The sequence below is a fragment of the Peromyscus californicus genome, unplaced genomic scaffold (genome assembly GCF_007827085.1).
Source record: "Peromyscus californicus insignis strain IS unplaced genomic scaffold, ASM782708v3 Scaffold_8__1_contigs__length_139910024, whole genome shotgun sequence".
NCBI classification, from domain to species: Eukaryota; Metazoa; Chordata; class Mammalia; order Rodentia; family Cricetidae; genus Peromyscus; species Peromyscus californicus.
The window spans coordinates 20,991,378-21,017,502 of NW_026294606.1; the positions used below are offsets into that span (position 1 = coordinate 20,991,378).

The following is a 26,125-nucleotide window of genomic DNA, read 5'->3' on the forward strand; positions in this document are numbered from 1 at the left end:
TGCAGCAGAGCACTGCAGTGGTCACAGTTCTAACGGTCTGCAAGCCTAGTTCAGTCCCCCCTGACGTTTGTGCCGCTGTTGCGTGTGACTGACTCTGCAGCCCTTGAGCCTGGGTCTTGGGCTTCCTTCCTTAGGGTGTAAGTGCTTGACACCTAGTTAATTGAAATGAAAAGCCTCTTTAAAAGCAAAGCCTGACAGTGTGCCAGTTATTGGTGAGGATACCTAGTAGCAGAATCTCAAATTATTGTTAGTGGGGGGATGCAAAATGATACGACCACTTTGCCAGTTTTTGACACAGCCAAATGTATTTTTACCATACTTTTACCTAACTCATCTGAAAACTTAAACCTTCACAGAAACTTGCATGTGAACTAATTCCCTCCCTTCAAATTGAGCATGCAAGGCAAGACTACTCTGAACTGCTCCCCCTGCCCTGCCTTTCAATGTTTGCAGCAAATTTATTCATGGACTTTAAAAACTGGTAGCCACCAAGATATCTTAAAGTAATTGGTGATAAGATCAAGCAAGACCCGTGAGAAGTTTAATGTCATGGGATATTATCAGTCACTAATGAAATAAGCCATCAGGCCATGTGGACATGTATGAATTTGATCTACATATTCCTAAGAGGAAGCAACCTGTCTAAAAGGTCTAAGTAGAAAGGGCATAACTGTAGACAGTAAAAAAGAGTGTTGTCAAAAGAATGGGATCAAATATATAAAGCATGGAGGGTATTTTTAGGACAATGAAAATATTCTATGTGGTACTGTAGTTGTGGATAAATAGTCTTAGGCAAACCATAGAACTTTGTAAACCAAAAACCATAATGAACTCAAGTTAAAAATTCATTTAGGAGACAGGCAAAAATCCCAGCGTAGAATGCAGAATGTGGTTCTTTTTTTACGTAGAGTCTCAATTCATGCTGGCAAGTAGTCCTTGACTTTGCAAGCCTCCTCCTTCAGAACCCTGGGTAGCTGGGTGGCAGGCCAGCGCTACTGGGCCCAACTTGACAAAATAATCTAGGTCCTTTCCACCTTCTCTCATTTTCTTTCCCCCCTCACTTCTTGCTCTCCGTTCACCTCTCTCCTGCTCTTTTTGATAGAGCAGTGATTCTCAACCTGTGGGTTGTGACCCTTGGGGTCAAACGACCCTTTCACAGGGGTGGCATATCAGATTTTTTTTTTATGATATCCTGCATATCAGATATTTACATTACAATTCATAACAGTAGCAAACTTGCAGTAACAAGTGAAAGTAAGTTTATGCTTGAGGGTCACCATAACACAAGGAACTGTGTTAAAGGGTTGCAGCGTTAGGAAGGTGGAAAACCACTGTGATAGGGTCTTATGTAGTACCCCAGGCTGGCCTTGAACTCACTATGTGTAGCTGAAAACAACTTTGAACTATAATTCTCTGTCTTTACCTCCCAAGTGCTGGTTTTGCAGATGTTTACCACCACACCCAGCTTGATAAAATAGTCTTAACTGGATAACAGATGCTTGAAATAACTGCAGGAAAGAGGGTAAAGTGTTGACCTCAGTAACTTTGAAAACTAATGAAGTCTAAGTAAAGGCAAAGCAAACTATATACTGAACTCTAGTTGGTAAAAGTCACATCCTGTGGGATTGTGGGCTAATTTTCTCATGCTAATTCTCATACTGTTAGCTTCTTATACATGTTTGCTGGAAGTGAGATGCATGAATCTGCACTCATAGAGGAAACCTTATTAGCACCTCTAGCCTGTGGCTTTGCATTGTTGCCCTGATGGTTTTGTGTACTATAGGGATATACATACTTGTGTAGGAATCCCAGCTGTTTGTTCTCAGGGTCTTTGCATATTGTTAAGCTTTTAAAATTGATCATTGTATTGAGAAAAGCTACGTTATAGATCAAGTGGCATCTTTATTTTGCTAGCACCATTCCCATATTTAAATGCCAGTGAGCTAATTTGTATTTAAGGAATGTATTTTGTTGTAGTAGATCAGTACTGGTTAGAATTTAGTATTTCTGGGGTGAAATAGTTGCAGGGGCCAGAAGTTAGAGTGTGGGTCCAGGAAGGAGTGCTTTAAGTTGGAGTAGAAGGTTCATGATTATCACAAATAAGTGCTAGTATGTCTTCTAGGCTAATAGGGGAGGTTTTGCAGGAAAATTTTCAGTAGTGTCTCTTAAGGGATGGTGTAAGAAAGGCTGACCAAACCAGGCGGTAGTGGTGTACACCTTTAATCCCAGTGCTCGGGAGGCAGAGGCAGGTGGATCTCTGAGTTAGAGGCCAGCCTGGGCTACCGAGTGAGTTCCGAGAAAGGCGCCAAAGCTGCACAGAGAAATCCTGTCTCAAAAAACAAAAAAAACAAAACAAAACAAAACAAAAACAAAAAAACAAAAAAAAGAGAGAGTTAGGGGTTGGAGAGATGGCTTAGAGGTTAAGAGCACTGACTGCTCTTCCAGAGGTCCTGAGTTCAATTCCCAGCAACCACATTGTGGCTCACAACCATCTGTAGTGAGATCTGGTGCCCTCTTCTGGTCTGCAGTCATACATGCTGTATACATAATAAATAAGAAAATTAAAAAAAAAAAGGAAAAGAAAGCCTGACCTACTATTTCCAGAAAGGTATTGACTGGCTGGCTGCACATTGGCGAGTAGGTGGGAGTGGCTGTATTCAACTTTTTCCATTTCAGTTAAATGGAATCAACAAGATTGTTTGAGTACAATCTGACAGAGCTAATCTTGCTGGCTTTAGAGCTTTTAAGTAATATATTAATTTTCTTTTGGAGCTATAAACATTTTATTAGCATTGAGGCCTTTGCAGTTATAAAGATTTAAACTTAGCAGGGTATAGTGACATGTATCTTAATCCCAGCACTTGGGAGGCAGAAGTAGGAAGATCTCTGAGTTTGAGTCTATATAGTGAGATCCAGGACAGACAGCTAGAGCTACATAGTGAGACTCTGTCTCAGGAAAAAAAAAAAGTGTTAAAGTTTGGGTGGGTCAGTGCAAAGGCTCAGTGGGTAAGGCACTTGCTCTGAAGCCTGAAGGCCTGAGTGTGATCCTGGGAACCTATGCAGAAGTGGGAGGAAAGAATGGACTCTACAAAGTTGTCCTCTGATTCTCCATTAGGTGCCCTGTGACATGTGTGCCAACATACATGACATACCCCTGCCCCAGACATTGAAAGAACTCTTTTAAAGTCAGTTTCATGAATCTATACTCTTAGAAAAAGTGAGGGGTTCTGTGGTCCCCACCTCCATTTCATCCTCCAGTGGGGATTAAATTTAGGGCCTTCTTGCATATGTTAGGCAAGCATTCTGCCACTCTAGCCCCAGCCTCCTTTTACATTTTAGTTTGATATAGGATCTCACCAGGTATACTGGGTTGACCTGGAATTCATTTTCTAGCCCAAGCAGACACTGAATTTCTGTCCTCTGGCTTCAGTGGGATGACAAACCTGTACTTCTGGGCTTGGCTCCACCTACCCCCTCTTTTCGTTCTTAAAAACTACAGACTTTAAAATAATTTACATCTGATGAGCATAGTTAGAGGTAGGCCCTATGCATCTGATATTACCAGCCTTGTCTAAGAGATAGTATTTTTTTTTCCAAAATTATATTTATGTCTGTCTGTCTTTGTTTATATCTTTAGTTTCTGTGCTGGGAATTTGCTGTGGGATGTCTTTGTGTACGCTGTGAATATGTGTTGCTCTCATTGGTTGATAAATAAAGCTGCGTTGGCCTATGGCAGGGTGGAGCCAGGCGGGAAAATCCAAGAGAGAGAGTGAAAGGTGAAAAGAGAGTAAGGAGAGATGCCAAATCACCATCCAAGGATCAACATGTAATGGGATGCAGGTAAAGCCACGGAACACGTGGCGATACATAGATTAATAGAAATGGGTTAATTTAAGATGAAAGAGCTAGCTAGCAAGAAGCCTGCCATAGGCCAAACAGTTTGTAAATAATATAAATCTCTGAGAAATTATTTTATAAGTATCTGCAGGCTTATCATTTACTAGCTCTTTCAACTTAATTCAACCCATTTCTATTAATCTATGTATCACCACGTGACTTCGTGGCGTTACCTGTGTTCCATTACATCTTGCTCCCTAGGCAGCACTCAGCATCTCCTGACTCTGCCTTCCTTCTACCTGTCTCTTTGCTTGGATTCCCCACCTGGCTCTATTCTGCCTTGCCATAGGGCATAACAGCTTCTTTATTTTTTTATTTTTTTTTTTTTTTTGGTTTTTCGAGACAGGATTTCTCTGTGTAGCTTTGCGCCTTTCCTGGAACTCGCTTTGGAGACCAGGCTGGCCTCGAACTCACAGAGATCCGCCTGGCTCTGCCTCCCAAGTGCTGGGATTAAAGGCGTGCGCCACCACCGCCCGGCCAACAGCTTCTTTATTAACCAATGATAGCAACACATATTCACGTGTAGAGAAAGACCATCCCACAGCACTTCCCCTTTTCTGTCTAATCAAAAAGGAAAGTTTTCATTTTAATACAGTAAAATTACATGTAACAAAACAGTTACCAAGCAAGAATTATAGTTATAATATCTAGTCAGTTTGTATTTAGCAAAATTAAAGAAAATACTCTATCATCTATTCTATTTTTGTGAGTCTGAAGTTTCATATCTAATTTACCTTTTATCATGGTTAAGGAAAACAATAATTATAGCTATTTAGTCTTCAACTTCATCAAAGACCTCAGAAAGATAGAATATTACCTCATTAAACAGTAAGTGCATTGTAAGCAACTTCCAAAATTCTAGAAATGACAAAGACAACTGGCTGCCTGGCCAGTCACCCAAAGTTCTTCTGTAGTGTTAGGGCATCCATCTTCAGCCTATAGGCCTAGAGTCTCTGGCAGACTTTTCAGTGAAACAGGAAACTTGAAGGACTGTCCCACCTATAATGGTAAAGTTCGTCAGTCACTTTCTTCTGTGTCCTGCAGAACGTCTGGCAGTTTCTTCTGTGAAGCAGGACCATCTGAAGGACCATCCCGCCTTGTTTTGGCAAAGTTTAGCAATCACTTTGTTCTGGGTCCTGCATGTCCAGTTCATCAGTCGCTTTTCTCTGTGTCCTGGAGAATGCACAGGGTGGCTTTGGTCCTATCTCTCTTGCTGTTCACAAACACCAGCCCCACGTTTTTGAAGTTACTCATGTGCCCCGTGAAGAACTTCATCAGAGAATACACCAGCCCATAACTGGCCAGCATCTCCACAGCATTAATCTGCATGGATTTAACATGAGTCTACCAATTTGCAACAAATCATGTCATCTCTGTAAAAGTTTTATTTTATTTTTTTTCGAGACAGGGTTTCTCTGTGTAGCTTTGCGTCTTTCCTGGAACTCACTTGGTAGCCCAGGCTGGCCTCGAACTCACAGAGATCCGCCTGGCTCTGCCTCCCAAGTGCTGGGATTAAAGGCGTGCGCCACCACCGCCTGGCAAGTTTTATTTTAAAAAATGATGCTAGAAAATGCCTGTCACCGATGTTGAATGAGAAAATTGCATACAAAAGCACCTACCACTGTGAGAAGTTGTGTGCCTTCCAGTATTCTCTTTTTCTTCTGCCTTGACATAGAAAGAATAGATAAGGATGAATATGGAGTGATTCCCAGAATTCTTGGTGTCCCTAAATCTTTCATGTGTAGTCAGAGCTCTTGCTGGATCAAGCTACTTGAATTTAAATTGCAGCACATATCCTGACTTGGAATTCTCAATCAGCCGGGTTCTAAAATGGACATGGTTTATCTCACTTTGTTTCCTTAGCTGTGAAATGAGGCTATATAGGATTTCCTTCGTTGGATTGTTTTGAATATTAAATGAGTTATTAGATACAGTCTACTCAAAACAGTGCTTTTCCTATAGTACTAGATATGTAAACTATTATTTCTTAAGTCTGTCTTGAGATTACTCCTAGAAGTTGTGGCTACTACCAGAAACTTTATTATTCATTGTTAGAATAAAATTTTTGGTAAATTAAAATGTTTTGGTCACTGCCAAAATTTACTATTTATATTAAGAACCCAATAATAAGATAATTGATTTAGAATTCCAGTCAGGGTTTTCTTTTCTCCTGTCCTACTCCCACTAACGCCGTCTTTATTCAACTAATCTCCTTTTTATTACCACTGTGTGCATGCGAGCGTCTGTGTGTGTGCATACCACCGTGCATGCGTGTGTGCGTGCGTGTGTGTAACTCAGTTTCATTAGGGTTGCTTACAGATCTTGGGTGATGGGTTATTTACAGGGGCAAGAACAGCTTACCAGTGGCTATACCACTAAAGAAAATGTCTCTCCTTCACCTAATAGCCATGAACTACCTGTAGATCCTTCACATGAAACACAGTGTTGACAGACCCAAGCTTGTGCAAATAATCCTGTCTGTTGAGAGTTCAAGAAGTATTGGCTATGCCGTGCTTGGAAGACAGCATTCCACAATACTCCACTCCATCCTTTAGCTCTTAACAGTCTCCTCACGTCTCTTCTGTGATGTCCCCTGAGCCTTGGAGAGGATACTATAGATGAGCATTCAGCGGTCACTTATTCTTCACACTTGGACCAGTAACTGCCACCCACTGTGGAAAGAAAGTTCTTTGACCAAAGCTGACAGCAGCACTAGTCTGGGCGTAGACATAAATGTTTAGAAGCCAGTTTACAGGCACATCATGGTCCATTTACAAAACAATAGTAGTAGCTTCCCCACTAGAGCCTGTGACCTCAGCTGTGGGCTTTTGGCCAGGTTTATAGAACTAGATATGGGCTGACCCCAAACCCAAGCAGAGTGGTTGTGGCCTTTACTGTTTATTGCACCAGTAGGCATAACTTTTCCTGGCAGGCCAGTAGTATAGCACACAGTGTCCACAGTTGAGTGAGATTGTTGATGACTTCTCCTCCAGCAGCCTGCATGGCACCTTGTGGCGCTGTGAACATTAATTATCAGGGAGGAAGTTTCCAGCTCAGCTCCAACATGGTTTCTTTATATACTAACTAAAGCTTGTCTTTGGATATAGGGTCTTTACCATCTAGTTCTGGTGGGCAACCAAAAACAATGGCAAATAGCCTGTATTGTTTTAGGGGCCATATAGTCCTCCCTGGCCAACAGCTCATAGGCAGAGGGCCCAACTCTAACTGTCTAGTTTCTAAATGTGCAGTTTAGTTTGCATGAGTTTTGTATGATCAGGTAGTCTAACTAGTTGAGTCTATTTTACTGAAAAGCTATTTCCCTGTCACCACAGTTGGGTTCATGTGTGTTTACTAAGTAGTTACCATACTGGGGTTGGGAAGACAGCTCAGTTGGTGAGGTGCACACCACACGAGCATGAGGGCCTGAGTGTGATCCTTAGGCCCCATTTTAAAACACCAGCTGTATGGGTGGTGGCGTGCATTTCTGATCCCAGCCCCAGGGATGCAGATCGACATATCCCTGGCCAACCAGCAGATCCTGCTCTGTTGAATTCTAGGCTAGTGAGAGTCTCTTTTTCATCAGGGTTGATGGCATCTTTGGAACAATACCCAAGGTGATCTCTGGCCTCCACATGAGTGCACACACTTTCACACATGCACAGTATAAACACACATATACATGTGACTGTTTTGCATATTTGTGCAGTTATTTTTTTCTTGCAGCTCAGTGTAAATCTGTTACCTACATATGTTAACATTGTTGGGCTGTGGGGGGAGGCTGCATTTTGCTGCTTCTTTTTTTGTCTTCCTAGCTAGCTTCATAGTTCTCTGTGCTCACAGGGCTGAGTCTTACTTTTGCCTTTGTCAGAAGTTTTTGTGGTGGACCTGGTGAAATAAGTGCAAGTCCAGTAAGCTGAGTTCAGTCCTTCGGACCCACAGTGGAAGGAGAGAGCTGACTCCTGAGTGTTGTGGCACATCCATCTTGCCTTATACATACACATCCTACAAGCATACAGTAATAAGAACATTTGCCCTGGTCATAGAAAGGGAAGGGGAGGCTGCTGTGGGATGGTCTGTATGTCAAGTGTGTTGCTGATTGGTCAATAAATAAATCACTGATTGGCCAGTGGCCAGGCAGGAAGTATAGGCGGGACAAGGAGGAGAATAAAGCTGGGAAGTGGAAGGCTGAGCGGAGAGAGACACTGCCAGCCACCGCCATGACAAGCAGCATTTGAAGATGCCAGTAAGCCACGAGCCACGTGGCAAGGTATAGATTTATAGAAATGGATTAATTTAAGCTGTAAGAACAGTTAGCAAGAAGCCTGCCACGGCCATACAGTTTGTAACCAATATAAGTCTCTGTGTTTACTTGGTCAGGTCTGAGCAGCTGTGGGACTGGCGGGTGACAGATTTGTCCTGACTGTGGGCAAGGCAGGAAAACTCTAGCTACAGGAGGCCCCGCTTTGATTCCTGCCACTACCAGCACCACCAGGGGGAAGAAAGGAATAGCCGAACTGAGGCCATTTGGTTCATTCGGATTTTTCTGGGCCAGTGAACACGTACTAAATTGGCATTTCAAGTGTGAATGTAACTATTTAAATGATAGGGTGTATGTTAGTAATTTGGTAAAGTGAATGCTAAGACACATACCTCATTTGTGTTGTATTGTAGGTCATAAGGTACAGTTTTTACTTGAAAGTGTTTAGTTTTAGAGCAGCCACGGTGACTTTGCGATCGAAAACTCCACTGTACTGAGTGACATGTACCTATCTAGAACATTGTAGTGATCAAGACTGTTTCTCAAACAGTCCTTCTGAGAGTGGAGATTGGACTCACATTCTGAGCATTTCTGATGGACTATTGCCAACTCTGTCTATTCACTTGTAGTTGTTGGGTTTTTGGTTTTTGTTTTTAGTTAGGTATATGTGTATGTGTCTGTATGTAGGTATCTGCATGTGAGTCCATGTGTCCTCTGCAAGGACGATTATGTGCTCTCCACTGCTGAGACGATTTTTTTATCTGCTTCTTTGTAATCTTATGGACATATTTTCACGTGCTCATTTTGTTCACAGAGTAGCTTTCAGGATATATAAATCTTGAGGAAGGAGTTAGTAATTGATAAAGTAAGTAAGGTAATTGTGAGTGATGGAAACCTGTGGTGTTAGAGTACAGGAATGGCAAGTTTAGAAAGTTGAAAAGCCAGTGCTCAACAGATGGCCCCTAATGTTAACAATAGCACTGTGTTACTTCCTTTCCTAAAAAAGGGGAAAAAATTACAAAGCTGTGCTTATCAATAGATTATCGTTGAAGAATTGTGAGTTGGTCTTTTTTTTTTAAGAAATAATGATAAGAATATATCAACAGAATTATAAATTCTTTGAGATCTACCTATTAATGTAGTTTATTTAAAATTATACCATCATATAAATACCTCCAGTTTAAAAAGTGGTTCATTTTGCAGAAGAATGTATAGATTGTTAGAAATTAAATGAAGATTTAGATCTGATAGAAGATCCTTTTCTCATGTGCTTCCAATCCAGAATAACTTAAAAATATACCCTACCTTAAAATACTATAATTTGGGGACTGGAGAGATGGCTCAGTAGTACTGGATTTGGGTTCTATTCCCAGCACCCACATGGCAACCTCACAACAGCCTGTGACTCTAGTTGCAAGGGACCCAACACTCTCTGGACAGCAGGCACACAGTTGCATACACATATAGTTGCAGGCAAACACACATACAGTAAGAATACATCTTTTTAAAAAAAAAAAATCCAAAACTTTAGTTTTTATTGAGGGCCCCTGCCAGACTCAGTGTGTTCAGACTCTGAACTCTTACTTCAGCTAGTGATAGTTAGTGTAAAGAGGTCTTTGGCTGGCTTCAGCTGTTTTGCATATTGGATTCATTGTGATGATAAATGTTTCATTACCTCTTTATTTATTTGAAATTAAGTTTCATTCAAGTGCATTATTTTCTTGAATTGTTTAGGATTTTCACTTGAAATGTCATTGCCCTTCTTTCTTGTTTCCCATGCAGGACATGGTAAAACCCCAAAAAATGCAGAAAATCTCATTTGCTCTTTCCTTCTTGTGTCCCGTGCAGGTCATGGGAAAACCCCCAAAGACGCAGCATCTGTCCGAGCCACGCATCCCATACCAGCAGCCTGCGGGATTTATTATTTTGAAGTAAAAATTGTCAGTAAGGGAAGAGATGGGTAAGTGTAAGTTTTGGTGGGCATGACAATTTTCTGTTCCTGGATAATTATATTTGAAATGATTCATAAATGTTTGTGATATTATTAGAAAGTTGCAGTTTTAAATCTTGGTTTTGGAAAACTAGACTCTAAATATTACAGTACAGCAGATTGATTCTGGTTCTAGTTAAGTCCTAGTTGAACTAAAGCTTGAGTTCATGATTTTAATAGTCTTTCTGGCAGGTTCATTATGAAAACTGAGAGTTGAGGTTTAAGCAATAGAGTGACTCATTATTCTGAGTTCTGCCAAGATGCTAGATCTAACACTTGGTTAACCAAAGCCAGTAAGTGACTTGCAGGTATTGTAAAGGGTGTGGAGTTTAGAGTTTGAGTTAATACTTGGAAGATGGATGCTTGTGTGTTCTTGATTAGGAAGCTTCCTAGGAGGTTAGTGTATGGTATGGGAGCTTCAGAGTGAAGACTCTGGTTGATTGTGGAACCAGCTTTTGTTTATTGCTCTTAGTCTTAGAATTGATGTGTGTGATATGTGTGTACGTCAGAACCATTTCTTAAAATATAGTTTAGGCCTTAACTAAAATACTCTGAATTAGAATTTTCAGAAGTAGAGCTTTGTTAAAGATGTAGGCATTTTGAGAAAGGTCCATGGGGGAATTTTGGTGCATATTCCTAGTTAAGAACTGATTCTCTAAAGTCCCAGTATTTTCTTACACTTCATTGGGATATTTGAAAGCCCTTTAAGCAACTTAGGGTCATTTTTTCTAGCCATCAAGATCTTGGGCTCTTCAGGTAAGCTGACCTGTATTTGAATCCCTCTTGTTGATGTACCTGTGTTTAATTAACAGACATGTCCAGTACATTATTCTTCACTTTGCTGAATATAATCAGTGCTGGGAATACTGAAAGGAGAAGGGGAAGGCTTGGGCTACTACAGTGACAGCTTTTTAACTGCCTATTTTGCCAACATCATCAAACAAAACATAAAACCAGAGATTCCCAAGAGAAAGCTTCTGAGAGACACGTTGGCCTAACTCTGTAGTTGTCTGTTCAACTTACTCAGCTCCATAATGCTGGCATTGCTCGTGGTGATCCCCAGGTTCTCTATAGCTTTCGTTCTGTGTATTCCATCTGTGAACTGTCTCCACCTCACATTTTCTTGGGTGCAGGTACCCTGAGCCTTAAATCTAGTGCTGTGTCTCACTTGTTCCCTTGAGCTGCAGTCGGGTACATCTGCTGAGATTTTCCACAGCCATTCAGTTTAGCCTGTTGAAATGCCTTTCTCAAAATCAGTTGGGGTAGTGTTTTCACTGTTGGTAGAAACTTGAGGATTTCCCGTCTGTATCTTTGCCTTGTTGTCTCCACGGCATCTCCCTTAGTTGGATGGGTCTTGGTAGTTCATCTCTGGAGTTCCTGGGTAGTTGGTGATTACCTCCCAGATGCTCCATGTTTATAACTGTTAACAGTGCCTTAGACCTGACTTGGCTCTGTCTCTTCCTTAAGAACATCTGGAACATATGCTTTGAGGCCAAAATATGAAACTTTTTACCAGAGTCATTTATGGTGTGATTGGATCCTATGCAGTTGTTCATTCTTACCTGTATGTAGCTAGGATTCCTCACTGTTCTTTCCCTTTTATGTTTAAAATTATGTGTGTTTTGCATATAGTAAATCTGGTCCCTTTTGGTATAGAGTTCTGTGAGTTTTTATAAATATGTATAGTCATAACCACTATAACTAGTGTGTAAATTAGTTCCCTCACTCTCTGTCCCTTGGTAGATGACCCTTTCCTATCTCCAGCCTGTCAACCACTGATGGGGTTTCTGCCTATCTTTTGCCATTTCTAGAATGGCATATAGATGAAATCATAATATGTAGCCTTCTGAAGTCTGCCAGCATCTGCTCTGCATAACATGTAATGAATTCAAGAGCTATCCTTACTGCTGCATATTTTGGGAGAACAGCCCTTTTTATTGCTGAGGGTATGGAAGATCAAACAAATATGCTAACCCACTCCCCAAGGGTTAGGTTTTCATGATTATAAATACAACCATTATCAACATTTATATGTACAAGTTTTTCTGTAAATGCAAGTTTTCATTTCACTTGGGTAAATATCTAGGAACAAGATTGCCAAATTGTAGTTAAAACATATTTTTAGCTTTATATAAGGAACTGTGAGGTTATTTTTGCAAAGAAGCTGGACTAATTGGCACTTCCACCAACAGTGAGAATATTCCTCTTAATCTGCCTCAATGGCACATCTTGTATTGTCAGGGTTTTAATTTTTTTTTTGTTGTTATTTTTTTCCACTTCTTTAAAAATTATTTTGGTAAAGTATACAAACCACTGAGACATTTTTATATATAAACATATGCCATAATTACTTTGTCCTTGTTCTCAGTGTTCTCATGGTTTTTCACTGTTGTAATGATGTCTGGTTTTTCCAAATGGCTGATTCTTAGTTCTTATCTGCTCTTCATCTTTACGACACTTTCTTGACACTTTTTGCACATGTGGGCTTAGGGTTTTTTAGTTCTTTATATTTTCCCTTTCCTTTTCCCCCAGAGTTAGCTTCCTGTTTCCTCTTCGTATTTGTCATTTCAACTGATTCAGCTTTTAAAGTCCTAGCTTCGGGCTATCTTCTTTGTGTGTCACTGCCTCTTTCCCAAAAGAATATTGTCTCCTTTACGTTTTGATCAGGCTAATGATGACGCACATGCTCTCAGTTGTCTGTGTGCCACTGATTTAAGGGTAGGGATTATTTCCAGTTTCAAGTGCATTCAAGTGAGTAATTGAATGGTTTTTGTCTCTACTTCCCCCATTTCTAAAATGGTATATAAACAGAATCATTCTGCTTAAGTAGTCCTTTAAGGTGGCATCTTCAACTTAGCATAATGCATATGAGATGCAGTCCTGCTACTGCATATATTGGAGAACAGACCCCTTTGTTGTTGATGGCATGGATGAGCAAACTAGTTCACTTATCCACTCCCCAGTTTTCTTGGAGAGATGTTTGCCTGTCTGTTTGTTTATTTCACTTTAAAGAGTTTTCTTTAGACTGTGTTTAAGAAAAGGACAGGTAAAATTATTTGAGTCCAAGATCTTAGTTTTCTAGAAAAATTGTCATTGACAAGTTTACTCATGAAATGACGGGTTTATTGTGATTGCCTCTTTGGACAGAGTGAGAGAGAGCAGGAGGTGTGGTGTTAAAGGTACCGTGTGTGTGTGTGTGTGTGTGTGTGTGTGTGTGTGTGTGTGTGTAAAGGCTGTGTTGCCTCTGCCCTGGGCATCGTTTCTAGGTCTGCTGAGGAAAGAAAGTTAGGAGCATGACTGTGCAGGGTATTTTTTTTTCTGCCCAGAGAATAAGGCTTGAAGGAAATTAATTTTACTACATGAAAGAATATAGTTAATTTTCTGAGTTAGCTTTGTTTAAATTGAGCATAATTTTATGCATATTCAGAAAATTAATTTATAAGGACAAATTATCTGAGCAGTAACCTGTCAATTTTTTATTAATTTAAAAATAAAATTTGAACAGATTTCATAACAAAAAATTAAATTGTGTTATGTACATGACTGTATTTTTAGGAGACATATTAAGGGGTATATGTGTGTTTAATATTGATCAATGGCTGGTAAAAAATTTGTAAAAATATTTTTTTCTGAATGTACTTTCAGCTCAGGAATTTCATTCAAGCTTTAAATTATGCATGCTAATAGACACAGAGGTAGCAGAGAAACAGTTAATTCAAACTGTGAGAGATAATAACATTTTATTTGAGAACTTTTAGTTATAATTTATTATGCATATGATATTTTTAACTCTTCAAAGAAAATATTGATACCACTGTTTGACAGTGATTCTGGAAGAATTGGCACGTGCTTCAGTCTGTATTCTATTCCTCAGTTTTCCTGCTGGTAATAATATACTCTCAAGGTGTTCCTTTTATGCTTATTAACTTTAGAAGCTATTTTTTGTGAAGAGTAGAAAAGAAAGTTTCCTATCTAGCTTTGAGAAGATGAAAAAACCAGAAGGCCTGGGGCTGGAGAGGTGGCTCAGCAGTTAGGCACATGTGCTGCCCTTGCAGAGGACCCCACTTCAATTCGAGTACCCTAATGGGTAGCTCACAACTGCCTTGTAACTCCAGCTCCATGGGTATCAGCACCCTCTTCTGGCCTGCTCAGGCATTGACTCAAGTGCACAAACCCATGTGTAGACACATTCGTTTACACTGATTTAAAAAACGAAACTAGAAGCCTAGTTCCTGTTGGCTGTTATCAACAAATGAGTGCTCACAGAGGAAGCTGTGAGCAAAGAGAAAGTAACGTAAGTGAGAAGCATGGTTAGCAACTTAACAGATGTCTATTGGGTACATGGTTAGAAGTTCTGTGAACCTAAGCAGCATTACTCTATTCATGTTGTCTTACTTATTCATGGTTATCTAGTGGGCTTTCTGACATGCAGTAGAAACTGTATTTAGCAAGTACAGTGGGGTAGAACAGAGCAGTCATGCAAAAAACTCTAAGACAGTCTATATTGAATGAAGATTGAGATCATAAATGGGGGAACTGAAGTAATTCTGGCTCAAGAAAACCATGTATCAAGGAAGTAGTATATGCTAGCACTTTAATATTAGTAAGAATTTGAGAGGCTTTGTTGGAGAAAAATATTCCACAAGGTGGTTAATGACTAAGGTAGTCTTGGGTAGAGTATGAATCCACGTGGTCTTTGGCAGAGTCATTATGACTCAGTGCTCCTGGGACTTTAGGGGATTGTAATGGAAACAGACAGAAGAAAGAATGGACTTAGATATGAGAGAAACCTGATGGCAACTCTAAATTCTATAGGTAATAGCGAATCTTCTTTATTGTTAGTAGGAAAGGGAGAGGATATCCATATTCAGCAGAACCAACTGGGAACTAGGGAAAGAGTACCATGTGTAATGGTGGTGGTGTACAAGGTAGCTGGGAAGAGTGTGGCCGAGGAGTAGATTGCAGTAGGGATGAAAAGGGAGGAAGAAGTTTCTGTGTTGATTACCACAAACTGGGGTAAGAATTAAGACTAATAAGGCTTGACAAGGATGAAGACAGGGCTGTAGACATCGCCCTGTCCCTACTGTCCAGAAATTTATAGGAAAGGGAAGAAATGGACATGTAATAAATAATGAAATCTAGTGTAAGATAGTATAGTAGTAACACAGGTGAACAAACTGAAGAAGTGCAGACTAGTTGTTGGAAGACGATGGTGATCAGGATAGACTTCGTAACATCCAGCACTGCAGAAGAGCAAACAGGCAAATGCCTGGTTCTGACTCCTCTATTCTTCAGCCGCCTTTACACCCCGTGGTAGACAAGCTTCTTGGGTATCCTATTCTAGATGGTGTGTGATTTTAAAGGTAAATTCCTGTTTTACAAGCCGGTTACTTTTTGTCAAGAAGCATAGTGGACATTTAAATCTTGCCTCTGCTATTCACTGGCTCTGTGATTTTGTACTTTCAGTAAACGATTTCAGTCTCAGTCCTGAAAAGGAAACAGTACTGCTGACCTCATGGGACTAACTTAAATAATGCATTTGATACATTTATTAGAGTGTCCCGTTCATGGCAACTCATGACTCATTGATGCTGTTGGTGACAGCTGCCTGGTACCCAGCAAGCACTGTACCTCTGCTGCTGTGCTACTGTTGAGCAGGGGCCTCAGCATAGTGATTGTTGCCTAGAGAAGACCATGGAGAAGTATCTAATGCTAATAGGCCTTGATATTACCTCTCAGGTGCTAGTTTTAAATGCAATGCAGTGATATGGGTGGATTTGTGTTATTAGTAGTCTTCTCTGAAGTTAAGGAACATATGAAAATAGTTGTAACACAATATTGAGGCTTTAATCTGTATAGTAGGGCTTTAGTAAAGTTGTTTGCAAGTCATACATCTATCAGTGACAGTAATACGTTCTTAGGAATTTGTCCTTCTGTGATTTTGTAGTAGGATCATCACAGACGACCATTGCATGCCATTGTAGGTGATACATTTATGTGCTGTGTGGTGTTGACCAGGATATCCTATGACATGTTATGGCCATTCTTGGTTGTCAATTTTACTATATCTGGAGGACACACCCGTGAGAGGTTTTCTGTTTGGTTTGAACTGGGTGAGTCCACTTTTAGTCTGGACCTTTGAGATTGAAGACACACACCTTTGGTCTGGATTTTAAGGCAGGAAGACATACCTTTAATCTGGGCCATACCTTCTGCTGGAAGTCTATAGAAGGACATAGAAGATTTGCCTGCTTGCCCTTACCTTGCTAGCACGTCCATTCCTTTGCTGGCATTGGATTTGGCTAGCATTTGGGATTCCAGCATATACAGAAGACCAGCTGAGACATCCAGCCTCATGGGACTGAGCACTAGCCATTGTTGGATTAGCTGGACTGCAGCCTATAAGTCATCCCAGTAAATCCCCTTTCTATATATCTTAAATGATTCATTTCATAAGTTCTGTGACTCCAGAGAAACTTGACTAGTACACCTTGCAAAATTTAAGAAGTGAATAGTGGTCAAGAGAGCCGAGAAGAGAAGGAAGGATGGTGACTCCCAGGTCTCTGACTTAGAGAACTAAATAGGTAGTAGTGTGATTAAACAAAGTGAAAAATTAGGACCTAGACTATGACCTGGAATTGATTAGACTTAAGTATTGCTACTTTGGAAGCTTATCTGACAGTCTTTCCACCTCCAAACCACATCAGGCTCCTTGGTAATTGACCTCGCCCCATCCTGTGCTTTTTTGTCCTTCATAGATTTTGTTATAGCATAGTCCTAATTACTGTGTTTAAGATCTGCTTTCTCGTTAGTGTTGACACTAGAGGAAACCCTATATATATATTTGTCTATCTCAAAGCTTTCTTTTGTTCCATACCTAGTGTCTTAGTTAGGGTTTCTGTTGCTGTGAAGAGACACCATGATCACAGCAACTCTTATAAAGGAAAAACATTTAATTGGAGTGGCTTACATTTTCAGATGTTTAGTTTGTTATCATCATGGTGCTAGAGAAGGAGGTGAGAGTCCTACATCTTGACCCATAGGCAACAGGAAGTGGTCTGAGACATTGGGTGTGCCTTGAGCTTATATGAGGTCTCAAAGCCCACCCACACAGGGACACATTTTCTCCAACAGGGCCATACCTACTCCAACAAAGCCACACCTCCCAATAGTGCTACTCCTTTTGAGCTTATGGGGGCCAATTACATTCAAACTACCACATCTAGACAGATGGTAAATGTTCACTGATCCGAGAAGCAAAAATCTTGACTCATGAAATTAGAAACCATGAATTTGAAATGTGTATTGTGGTGATCACCTTTGCCTTTAAGAGAGACAGAGGCTGAGTTCAAGGCTAGGCCTCATCTACATAGTGAGTTCCCAGCCAGGCAGAACTACATAGTGAGACCCTGTCTCAAAATAAATAAATAGTAAGTAAGTAAGTAAGTAAATAAATAAATAAGTAGCAAAGCCGTAAATTGGTTGTGTCAGCAGTTCACATATACAAGGTGCTTGTCTGTACTCAGTTGGTAAGGGAAGAAGGTTGAATTGTGTGCTTGATATAGAATGAGGAATTACGGTAACCTTGAAAAACAGTCTCAGTTGAGATCACTGATGAGGGAATATGTAAATGGATTGTTTTAGTTCAGGCTGGGTAAAGAAGGAATGAAATCTGTAAGATAAGAGACTTGGGCCAAATGAGAGATTTATATATTGTTATTTTTAGTAAGGTTTAAGAAGAGGTGTTTGGGGCTGGAGAGATGGCTCAGAGGTTAAGAGCACTGCTTGCTCTTCCAAAGGTCCTGAGTTCAATTCCCAGCAACCACATGGTGGCTCACAACCATCTGTAATGAGATCTGGCGCCCTCTTCTGGCCTGCAGGGATATGTGCAGACAGAACACTGTATACATAATAAATAAATAAATCTTTAAAAAAAAAAAAAAAAAAAAAAGAAGAGGTGTTTGGGTTGGGGCTTGAGCTGGATTTGCTAAAGATGCTAGGGATAGACATCACAATGAATGGCTAAAGAGAATCAAAGCTTCTTGAGAGGATTTGTGTGTTTGTGTACTGTGTATCTGGAGTGTACAAAAATACAAAACGTCTATGTAAATATATTACCTGAGCCAACACGAGGGAGTAGTCTTTTCTTCTGTCCATCATTAGAACTGTGAACACTGCACAATTTGAATGGGTAAATTGTAAGCTGTGGGCTTTAGGTACTTCTCTGTATATGTTTGTTTGTTTTTTGGATGGGTTTCTGTGCCTCCTCCATCCCCCTCCCCCAACAGGGTTTCTGTGTGTATGTGTCCTTGGCTGTCCTGGAACTAGCACTGTAGTCCAGGCTGGCCTCAAACTCAATAGAGTTCCACCTGCCTCTGCCTTCCGAGTGTTGGTATTAAAGGCACGCACCACCACCACCACCACCACCAGGCTCTTATATATGTTTTTGTTGGTTTTTTTTGTTTTTGTTTTTGTTTTTTTTTTTTTTTTTTGAGACAGGGTTTCTCTGTGAAGTTTTGGTGCCTGTCTTGAATCTTGCTCTATAGACCAGGCTGGCCTCAAACTCAGAGATCTGCCTGGCTCTGCCTCACGAGTACTGGGAATAAAGGCGTGCATCACCGCTGCCCGGCGTAAAAAGAATTTTTATTGCATATATGAACTCAGAGACTGTGACAGTATAGCATGCACAAGATCTGTACAAAGTTTATGCCAGATAAAATTGTAGTATGGAGAAGTGGATGTGGACACACAGTCCCACACCTAACCAAGAAATGTTCGCAATTGATATCTGCTAGGAAGGGGTTGAAAAAAGTCAGTTTTCTTCAGTGAATGACACTAAGTCTATCAGTCACACTCCAAGGCAGATTGCACCCTCAGAAGTAGTTAGACAACATAAAAAGGACTCCATGGTTTTTTGTTTTAAGAGAGGATATGAAGTTATGTGGGCGAGGGTAAGGTTCTGGAAGGAGTTGGGGGAGGGGAAATGTATATGGTCAAGTATAAACATTTTAAAAAAATAATAAAATAATTTTTGTTGCATTTAGTCTGTGTATATGTGTGTGTACATTCATGCCATGTCCTATGCGGGAAGAGGTTAGAGCATACCTTGAGGGAATTTGCTCTCTCCACCACATGGGTCCTAGAGATTGAATGCAGATAGTTTGGTTGCAAGGACTTTACCCACTTAGCCATCTTGCCAGCACACATTTTTATTGGTCATCCAGCCCTTTTTACTCTGAAATATCTTTACCCTTTAAAAAAAATTACATTTATTTGTGTGTGTGTGTGTGTGTGTGTGTGTGTGTGTGTGTGTGTGTGTGTGTACATGTATGTGGGCACATGTGTGCCACTGTGTGTTCCTAGCGACCAGCAGACAGCCCACAGAGTAGGTTCTCTTCTTTTACCATGTGGGCCCTAGTGATTAAACTCAGTCCTCAGGCTTGGTGACAGGAACCATCACTCACTGAGCCATCTAACCAGCTCTAGTGATTATAGTTAGGGCCAGGTGTCATGGTGCACACTTTTAATCCAGCACTTGGAAGGCAAAGGCAGGCAGGTATTTGTGAGTCAAGGCCATCCTAGTCCACATAACGAATTCTAGGCCAGCCAGGGCTACATAATGAAACCCTATTTGAAAACAAAAACTAAAAACCTCACAAAACCAAAACTTAAATAGTTTTATTTAATTAGCATTTAAAATACTAGGTTTCTTTATCCACTTTCATCCCTACTTAGTTCTGATTGATGGCTCCCTTCACAGCTTCCTGCCCCACCCCCATATCTTTAGTTTCTAGTAGTCCTCTTTTTACTTTGAGTCTGTGTGTTCTACTACCCTCCTTGATCCTCTGCTATTTCTTTTTATGTCTCTCATGGGCCCCCTTCTGTAATACTCCACATAAATGCACATATATAAAAATTAAAAGTTAGCATCTACATATGAAAGCGAACATGTGGTGTTTGTCTTTTGAGCTAGAGTTACCTCATTTAATACAGCTTTACAGTTCCCTCCATTTTCCTGCATTTTCATTTTCCTTGTTTGAATCAAATTCCATTGTGTATTTGTACCACATTTAAAAAAATCTGTTTATCTCTTGAGGGACATTCAGGCTGATCCTGTTTCCTGGCTATTTTGAATAGAGCAGCAGTAAGCATGGATGCACAAGTGTCTCTCGTGTGTTATGGAGGCCTTTGGGCATCGTGTGTGTTGACTTTTCATTTTTTTGAGACAATGATTTCCTTGGTGACTACACCAGTTTACACTGTCATCAACAGTGGCTAAGTGTCATCCTTTCCCAGTATCCATGCCATCACTTGTTTTCTTGACGATAGACATTCTGACTGCTATGAGATAGAACTCTCCAGACGGTGGAGGCAGCTCCTTCTTTTGAGATTTCTAGTCAGTTCTGTTTTTATGCCAATACCAACCTATTTTTATTACTATAGCTCTGTAGTAGAGCTTGAGGTCAGGGATGGTGATGCCTCCAGAAGTTGCTTTATTGTATAGGATTGTTTTTAGCTATCCTAGGTTTTCTGTTTTTCCATATGAAGTTGAGTATTGTTCTTTCGAGGTCTGTGAAGAATTGTGTTGGGATTTTGATGGGGATTGCATTGAATCTGTAGATTGCTTTTGGTAAGATTGCCATTTTTATTATGTTGGTTCTACCTATCCATGAGCATGGGAGATCTTTCCATTTTCTGATATCTTCTTCAATTTCTTTCTTCAAGTACTTAAAGTTCTTGTTATAAGGGTCTATTTCTGTGATGAATGATGTTAGAAATTTAATTGGGAATCTCTAGATTACTTTTGCTACCTTCATTTTGAATGGATTAAGGAAGGAGGATGGAAGCTGCATTTTTGTTGGAGCGCAAGATGAATTCTTTAATAAGACGCTTAGTTAATGTGTGAAAAGTGACTTGGAGACACAAAACCAGCATATTCCTTAAATATTCTCCAGTTGCTTATCTTCAATACACTTGAATTGCAGTTCAATTCTTGCTGTATCAGTAATTTTATACATAACAAATACTGTTTTTTTAATTTTTCTTCAGTTATAAGGCATTAGCATTCTTAATTCAAAGGAGGAAATTAACATCTTGTGAGACAGAAAAGAGCATAAATATTTGTTACTGTGGTGATGATAATGCCATCGAACTTGGGCTTCATGCTCTGTGCCCAGCATAGATGTTCTTGAAACCCCTATGTGTGGGGGGGAGCGGGGAGGGGGGGCGCTCCGGGGGGCAGCGGTGCTAGAGAGATGGCTCAGAGGTTAAGAGCACTGGCTGCTCTTCTAGAGATCCTGAGTTCAATTCCTAACAACCACATGATGGCTCACAGCCATCTGTAATGAGATCTGGTGCTCTCTTCTGGCTTGCAGGCATACATGTAGGCAGAACATTGTCTACATAATAAATAAGTCTTAAAGAAAAAAAGAAAATCCCTATGGTTCTATAACCCAAAATAACTATGCTGACATTTTGTGTTATATTTTCTTTTCTCTCTCTTTCTTTTTTGTATTTCGAGACAGGGTTTCTCTGAGTAGCTGTAGCTGTCCTGGAACTCATTTTGTAGACTAGGCTGGCCTTGAACTCTTGTGTTTTATTTTATTATCCTGTTTTTCTCTATTCAAACTGATTTTAACATTAGTCAGAGAAATAGAGTTTAAGGTGTTTTGGGGTCACAAAAGAGAAACTTTAAAAATATGTTATTAATAGTCAGGCATGGTAGAGCATGCCTATAATCCCACCACTCAGGAATCAGAGGCAGGAGGATCTCCAAATTCCATCACAGCCAGGGATGTTACAGAGAAACCCTGCCTTGAAAAACAAAAATAAATAAATGTTATTGTGTACCACTGCTCACATGTTGATTTTAATATAAGATTAAGAGTTCAGGGAAAAATCCCTTTTAATACTGTCTTAAAGATACCCATAATTTTCTAACTTTTAACATTGTATGACCTCATCTTGACATGCTACTTGCATTTTGTTATATTTATTACTTGAACTGATGTTTCTTTCATTTTTTTTTTTTTTTAACAAGTAGTATATTTACCTCAAATATGTGGAGTATTTGTTTGCTTCTGCTGGACTCAGGTGAGAGTAATCTTCCAAAGTCAGGAAAAGTAATTTGTCCTTGGTCTTCATGCTTTTAATAAATGATTTGGTACTTAGTTGAAATGATTTAAGATGATTGAGGAGTAGTACTTGGGGCTGTATGGAAAAACGAGTTGGTAAAGAATTGAGCTGCTGACAGGTGAGATGGCTGAGTGGGTAAAGGTGCTTGCTGCTAAGCCTGAGCGCCTGAGTGAGTTCAATCTCTAGGACCGATTTGGTGGAAGGAGTGCCAACTCCCACAAGTTATACTCTAACCTCCACGTGAGCGTGCTTGTAACTCGAATGTTAAGAGGTCTTTTAATAAAAACCTAGAGCCTCATACTGGGGTATATGCTGAAAGATCAGAGAGACAAAGGAACAAGCCACAGCCACCACCTCTTACCTCACCAACTCCTCAGCCTGAAAAGGTTTTCTCGATGAAAGAAGTTCCTCAGCTGAAAAGGCTTTAGTTCCTGTCTCCTCACGACTTATATACCTTTCTCCGCCCAGCCATCACTTCCTGGGATTAAAGGCGTATGTGCTTCCCAGTACTGGGATTAAAGGTGTGTGTCACCACTGCCTGACTGTTTGTCTCCTAGACTGAGTCAATCTCATGTAGTCCAAGGTGGCTTTGGACTCAAAGAGATTCAGACAGATCTCTGCCTCCCAAGTGCTAAGATTAAAGATGTGTGCCACCTCTGCCTGGCATCTAGGTTTAATCTAGTGGCTTGTTCTGTTCTCTGATCTTCAGGCAGATTTTATTAGTGTACATAATATATCACCACACATGCTGACATGGTCGGTCGGTCGGTCTGTCTGTCTGTCTGTCTGTCTGCCTGCCTGCCTGCCTGTCAAATGTACCAGGTGTGGTGGCACACTCCTTTAATCCTGTCACTTGGTAGGCAAAGGCAGGTGAATCTTCATGAGTTTGAGACCAGCCTGGTCTATGTAGTAAGTTCCAAGCCTAGCTAGGGATACATAGTGAGACCCCGTCTCTAGAAACAAACAAAACCAAAAATGGACTGAGAAATGCCTCAGCAGTTAAAAGCAGGAAGATGAGGGCTTTTGAAACTTTGAACCTGGTTGTTAATCACAGCTTTTAAGCAATGTTAACGTTTGAAAAGCCACCAAGTCCTTTGAGTAGCTATTGTTTATATAGGCAACTCTCAAGCCCTTGTTTTAATCTAACAAGTACATTGTCTCTTGCTTTTTATCTTTCAATAACCCAACTTGCGCCGGGGGTGGGGGTTGGGGGGTGGGGGGGGGTGGTAGTGGCGCATGCCTTTAATCCCAGCACTCGGGAGGCAGAGGCAGGTGGATCTCTGTGAGTTCGAGGCCAGCCTGGTCTACAAAGTGAGTTCCAGGAAAGGCGCAAAACTACACAGAGAAACCCTGTCTTGAAAAAAACAAAAACAAAAACAAAACAAAAAAATAGGGCTGGAGAGATGGCTCAGAGGTTAAGAGCACCGACTGCTCTTCCAGAGGTCCTGAGTTCAATTCCCAGCAACCACATGGTGGCTCACAACCATCTGTAATGAGATCTGGCACCCTCTTCTGTATACATAATAGATAAATAAATTAAAAAAAAATAACCCAACTTGGCTTCATACTGACTCACTCTGAAATTATTTTTAAGATCCTAGCCACACCCGAGGAGGTCCTGGTGGGATTTACTCCTTAACGCTGTATCCTTCAGTGTGGGCTGTGTGCCTGCCCTGTAGCAGCTTGCATTCTTGTGCTGCTTAGATATTGGATATTAGCTTTTGTATGTGTGTCTACTTTTTTTTTTTGTTGTTTTTTTTAAATAGTTTTCCCCATGGCATTTCACTTAGGGATGTCTTCATGACCATCTTCATGCTCACAAATTCTTTCCTTGGTTCTACTGATAGCTCAACAGAGACATTCCTCATTTTTGATGTCTGGTGTGGAGTTCAGAGTCTCCTTGTAGCCCTTAGCACATAAATCAGCTGTTTTTAAACTCCCTGCCTGAACGTCCAGCATCTGCCCCATCTTAGTTGTGTTGACACTTGGTTTGCTCTTCAGACTGTACTTTTTCTTGCCCTTTCCATGACTTCTTGTTGGAATCTAGATACAAATTTCTGGGTGCTAGAAACCCAGGTAAGTAAGTCTTGAAGGTTTCATAGGAGTTGGATTAACAAAACACACAAAAATTTATTCTTATGAATGTTTTTTCTCTTGTTGCTCCTGCTTTAGATGTTAGATCTAAGAGAACATTGCTTAAGACAAAGCCCCAAAGACTTTGTTCAGTGCTTGAGAATTTTATACTTTCAGCTCCTCATTTATTTTCTACCTCATTTGAGTTCATTTTTCTGAGTGCACATGCAATTGTTCAAGCACTTTGTTTAGAGGTTGTTCTTCCCTGTTGAACTAATGTCTTCCTGCTGTCAGTGATCACTTTACCATAGTGCTGAGCACAGTGCACACACCTACAGTTCAATACTTAGGAAGTAGATGCAGGAGGAGTTCAGGGCCAGCTTCAGCCATATAAGGAGTCTGGGGCTAGCCTCGAACGTGTGATCCTATCTTAACAAAACCAAAGACAAGCAGAGAAAAAAAAAAGTCATCTTAACATAGATTAGATGCTAATTTCTGGATTCTGAATTCTATTGCAGTGATCTCTTAAGTCCAAATATAGGAGTGTTTCTTCTTGACTGCTGTATTTTGTAGTAAATTTTGAAACTGGGAAGTGTAAATTCTCCAGTTTTGTTCAAGATTGTGTTGTAGATGTAACCAACCGTCTTATTAAATAAGAAACACAGAACCAGTGCAAAGAAGAAAGCCAAGAGGTCAGAGCTAAGAGCTAAAACCTTACCCTTCCTCCTGTGGTGGTCCTACCTCTCCGAAAGAGAGCTACTTCCTGTGTTAAAGTCTTTATATAGACTTTCGGTTCTGCCTTCTCATTGGTTGTAAACCCAACCACATGACCACCTCGTCACTGCCTGTCTGTACAGACCTCCAGGTCTTCTATGGTTGGTATTGAAATTAAAGGCATGTGTCTTCAATGCTGGCTGTATCCCTGAACACACAGAGATCTACCTAGCTCTGCCTACCAAGTGCTGGAATTAAAGGCATGCACCACCACCGCCCGGCTTTCCTATGACTTGCTAATAGCTCTGACCCCCGGGCAACTTTTTTTATTAACATACAAATAACATTTTAATACAAATAAAATATCACCATATTTCCCCCTTTCTATTTTAATAAAAAGAAAAAAGGAAAAAGCTTATAACATAAGAAAAACTATATACAAAAGTACAATAACTATATACAATATATACAAGTAATAAATACCTAAACAATGTCTAGTCCATTTGTATTTGACAAATTCAGAGAAAATAATTCCATTATCTATCCTATTGTATCTAATTTACTTTCTATCCTAATTAATCTTCAACTATAACTAACTAATCTTCAACTCCCTCAGAGACCCAAGAAGGAAATAATATTAGCTAACAAAAATAAAAACAGGAAGTACATGCAAGCAACTTCCAAAAAATTGTGAGTTGACAGAAACAGCCAGCTGCCTGGACAATCATCTGAGGTTTCTCCGCAGTGTTGGGGCATCATCTTCAGCCTATAGGCTTAGTGTATCTGACAGACTCATTTGTGAAGTAGGATGTACACAAGGTCAACAGTTCAACCTCACATTGGGTGAGAACAGTCCATGTACCAGAAACACCTGAATTCCACTAGTGTCATGTCATGATTCAGGATTTTAAATTCTGGAAATTGTTGATGTTTTTTGAATTCAGCTGTCCATTCTTCTTGGCTATGTGTGTATGTAGCTTCATCTCAGCATCCTGTTCTTCTCCACATCCCTCTAATAAATGCCATTCTACTATTGAGAGGTGTGAGCTTAATTGCTC

At 40.3% G+C, this 26,125-nt stretch overlaps 1 protein-coding gene across 1 annotated transcript in view; it reads left to right on the top strand.

Moving 5' to 3' along the window:
* The window catches only part of Ranbp9 (RAN binding protein 9), a 97,069-nt gene that overhangs the window by 9,725 nt on the left and 61,219 nt on the right, over positions 1-26,125 (top strand). Inside the window, 1 exon segment of the mRNA XM_052728457.1 lies at positions 10,004-10,115. Coding sequence (XP_052584417.1) covers positions 10,004-10,115 — 112 coding nt within the window.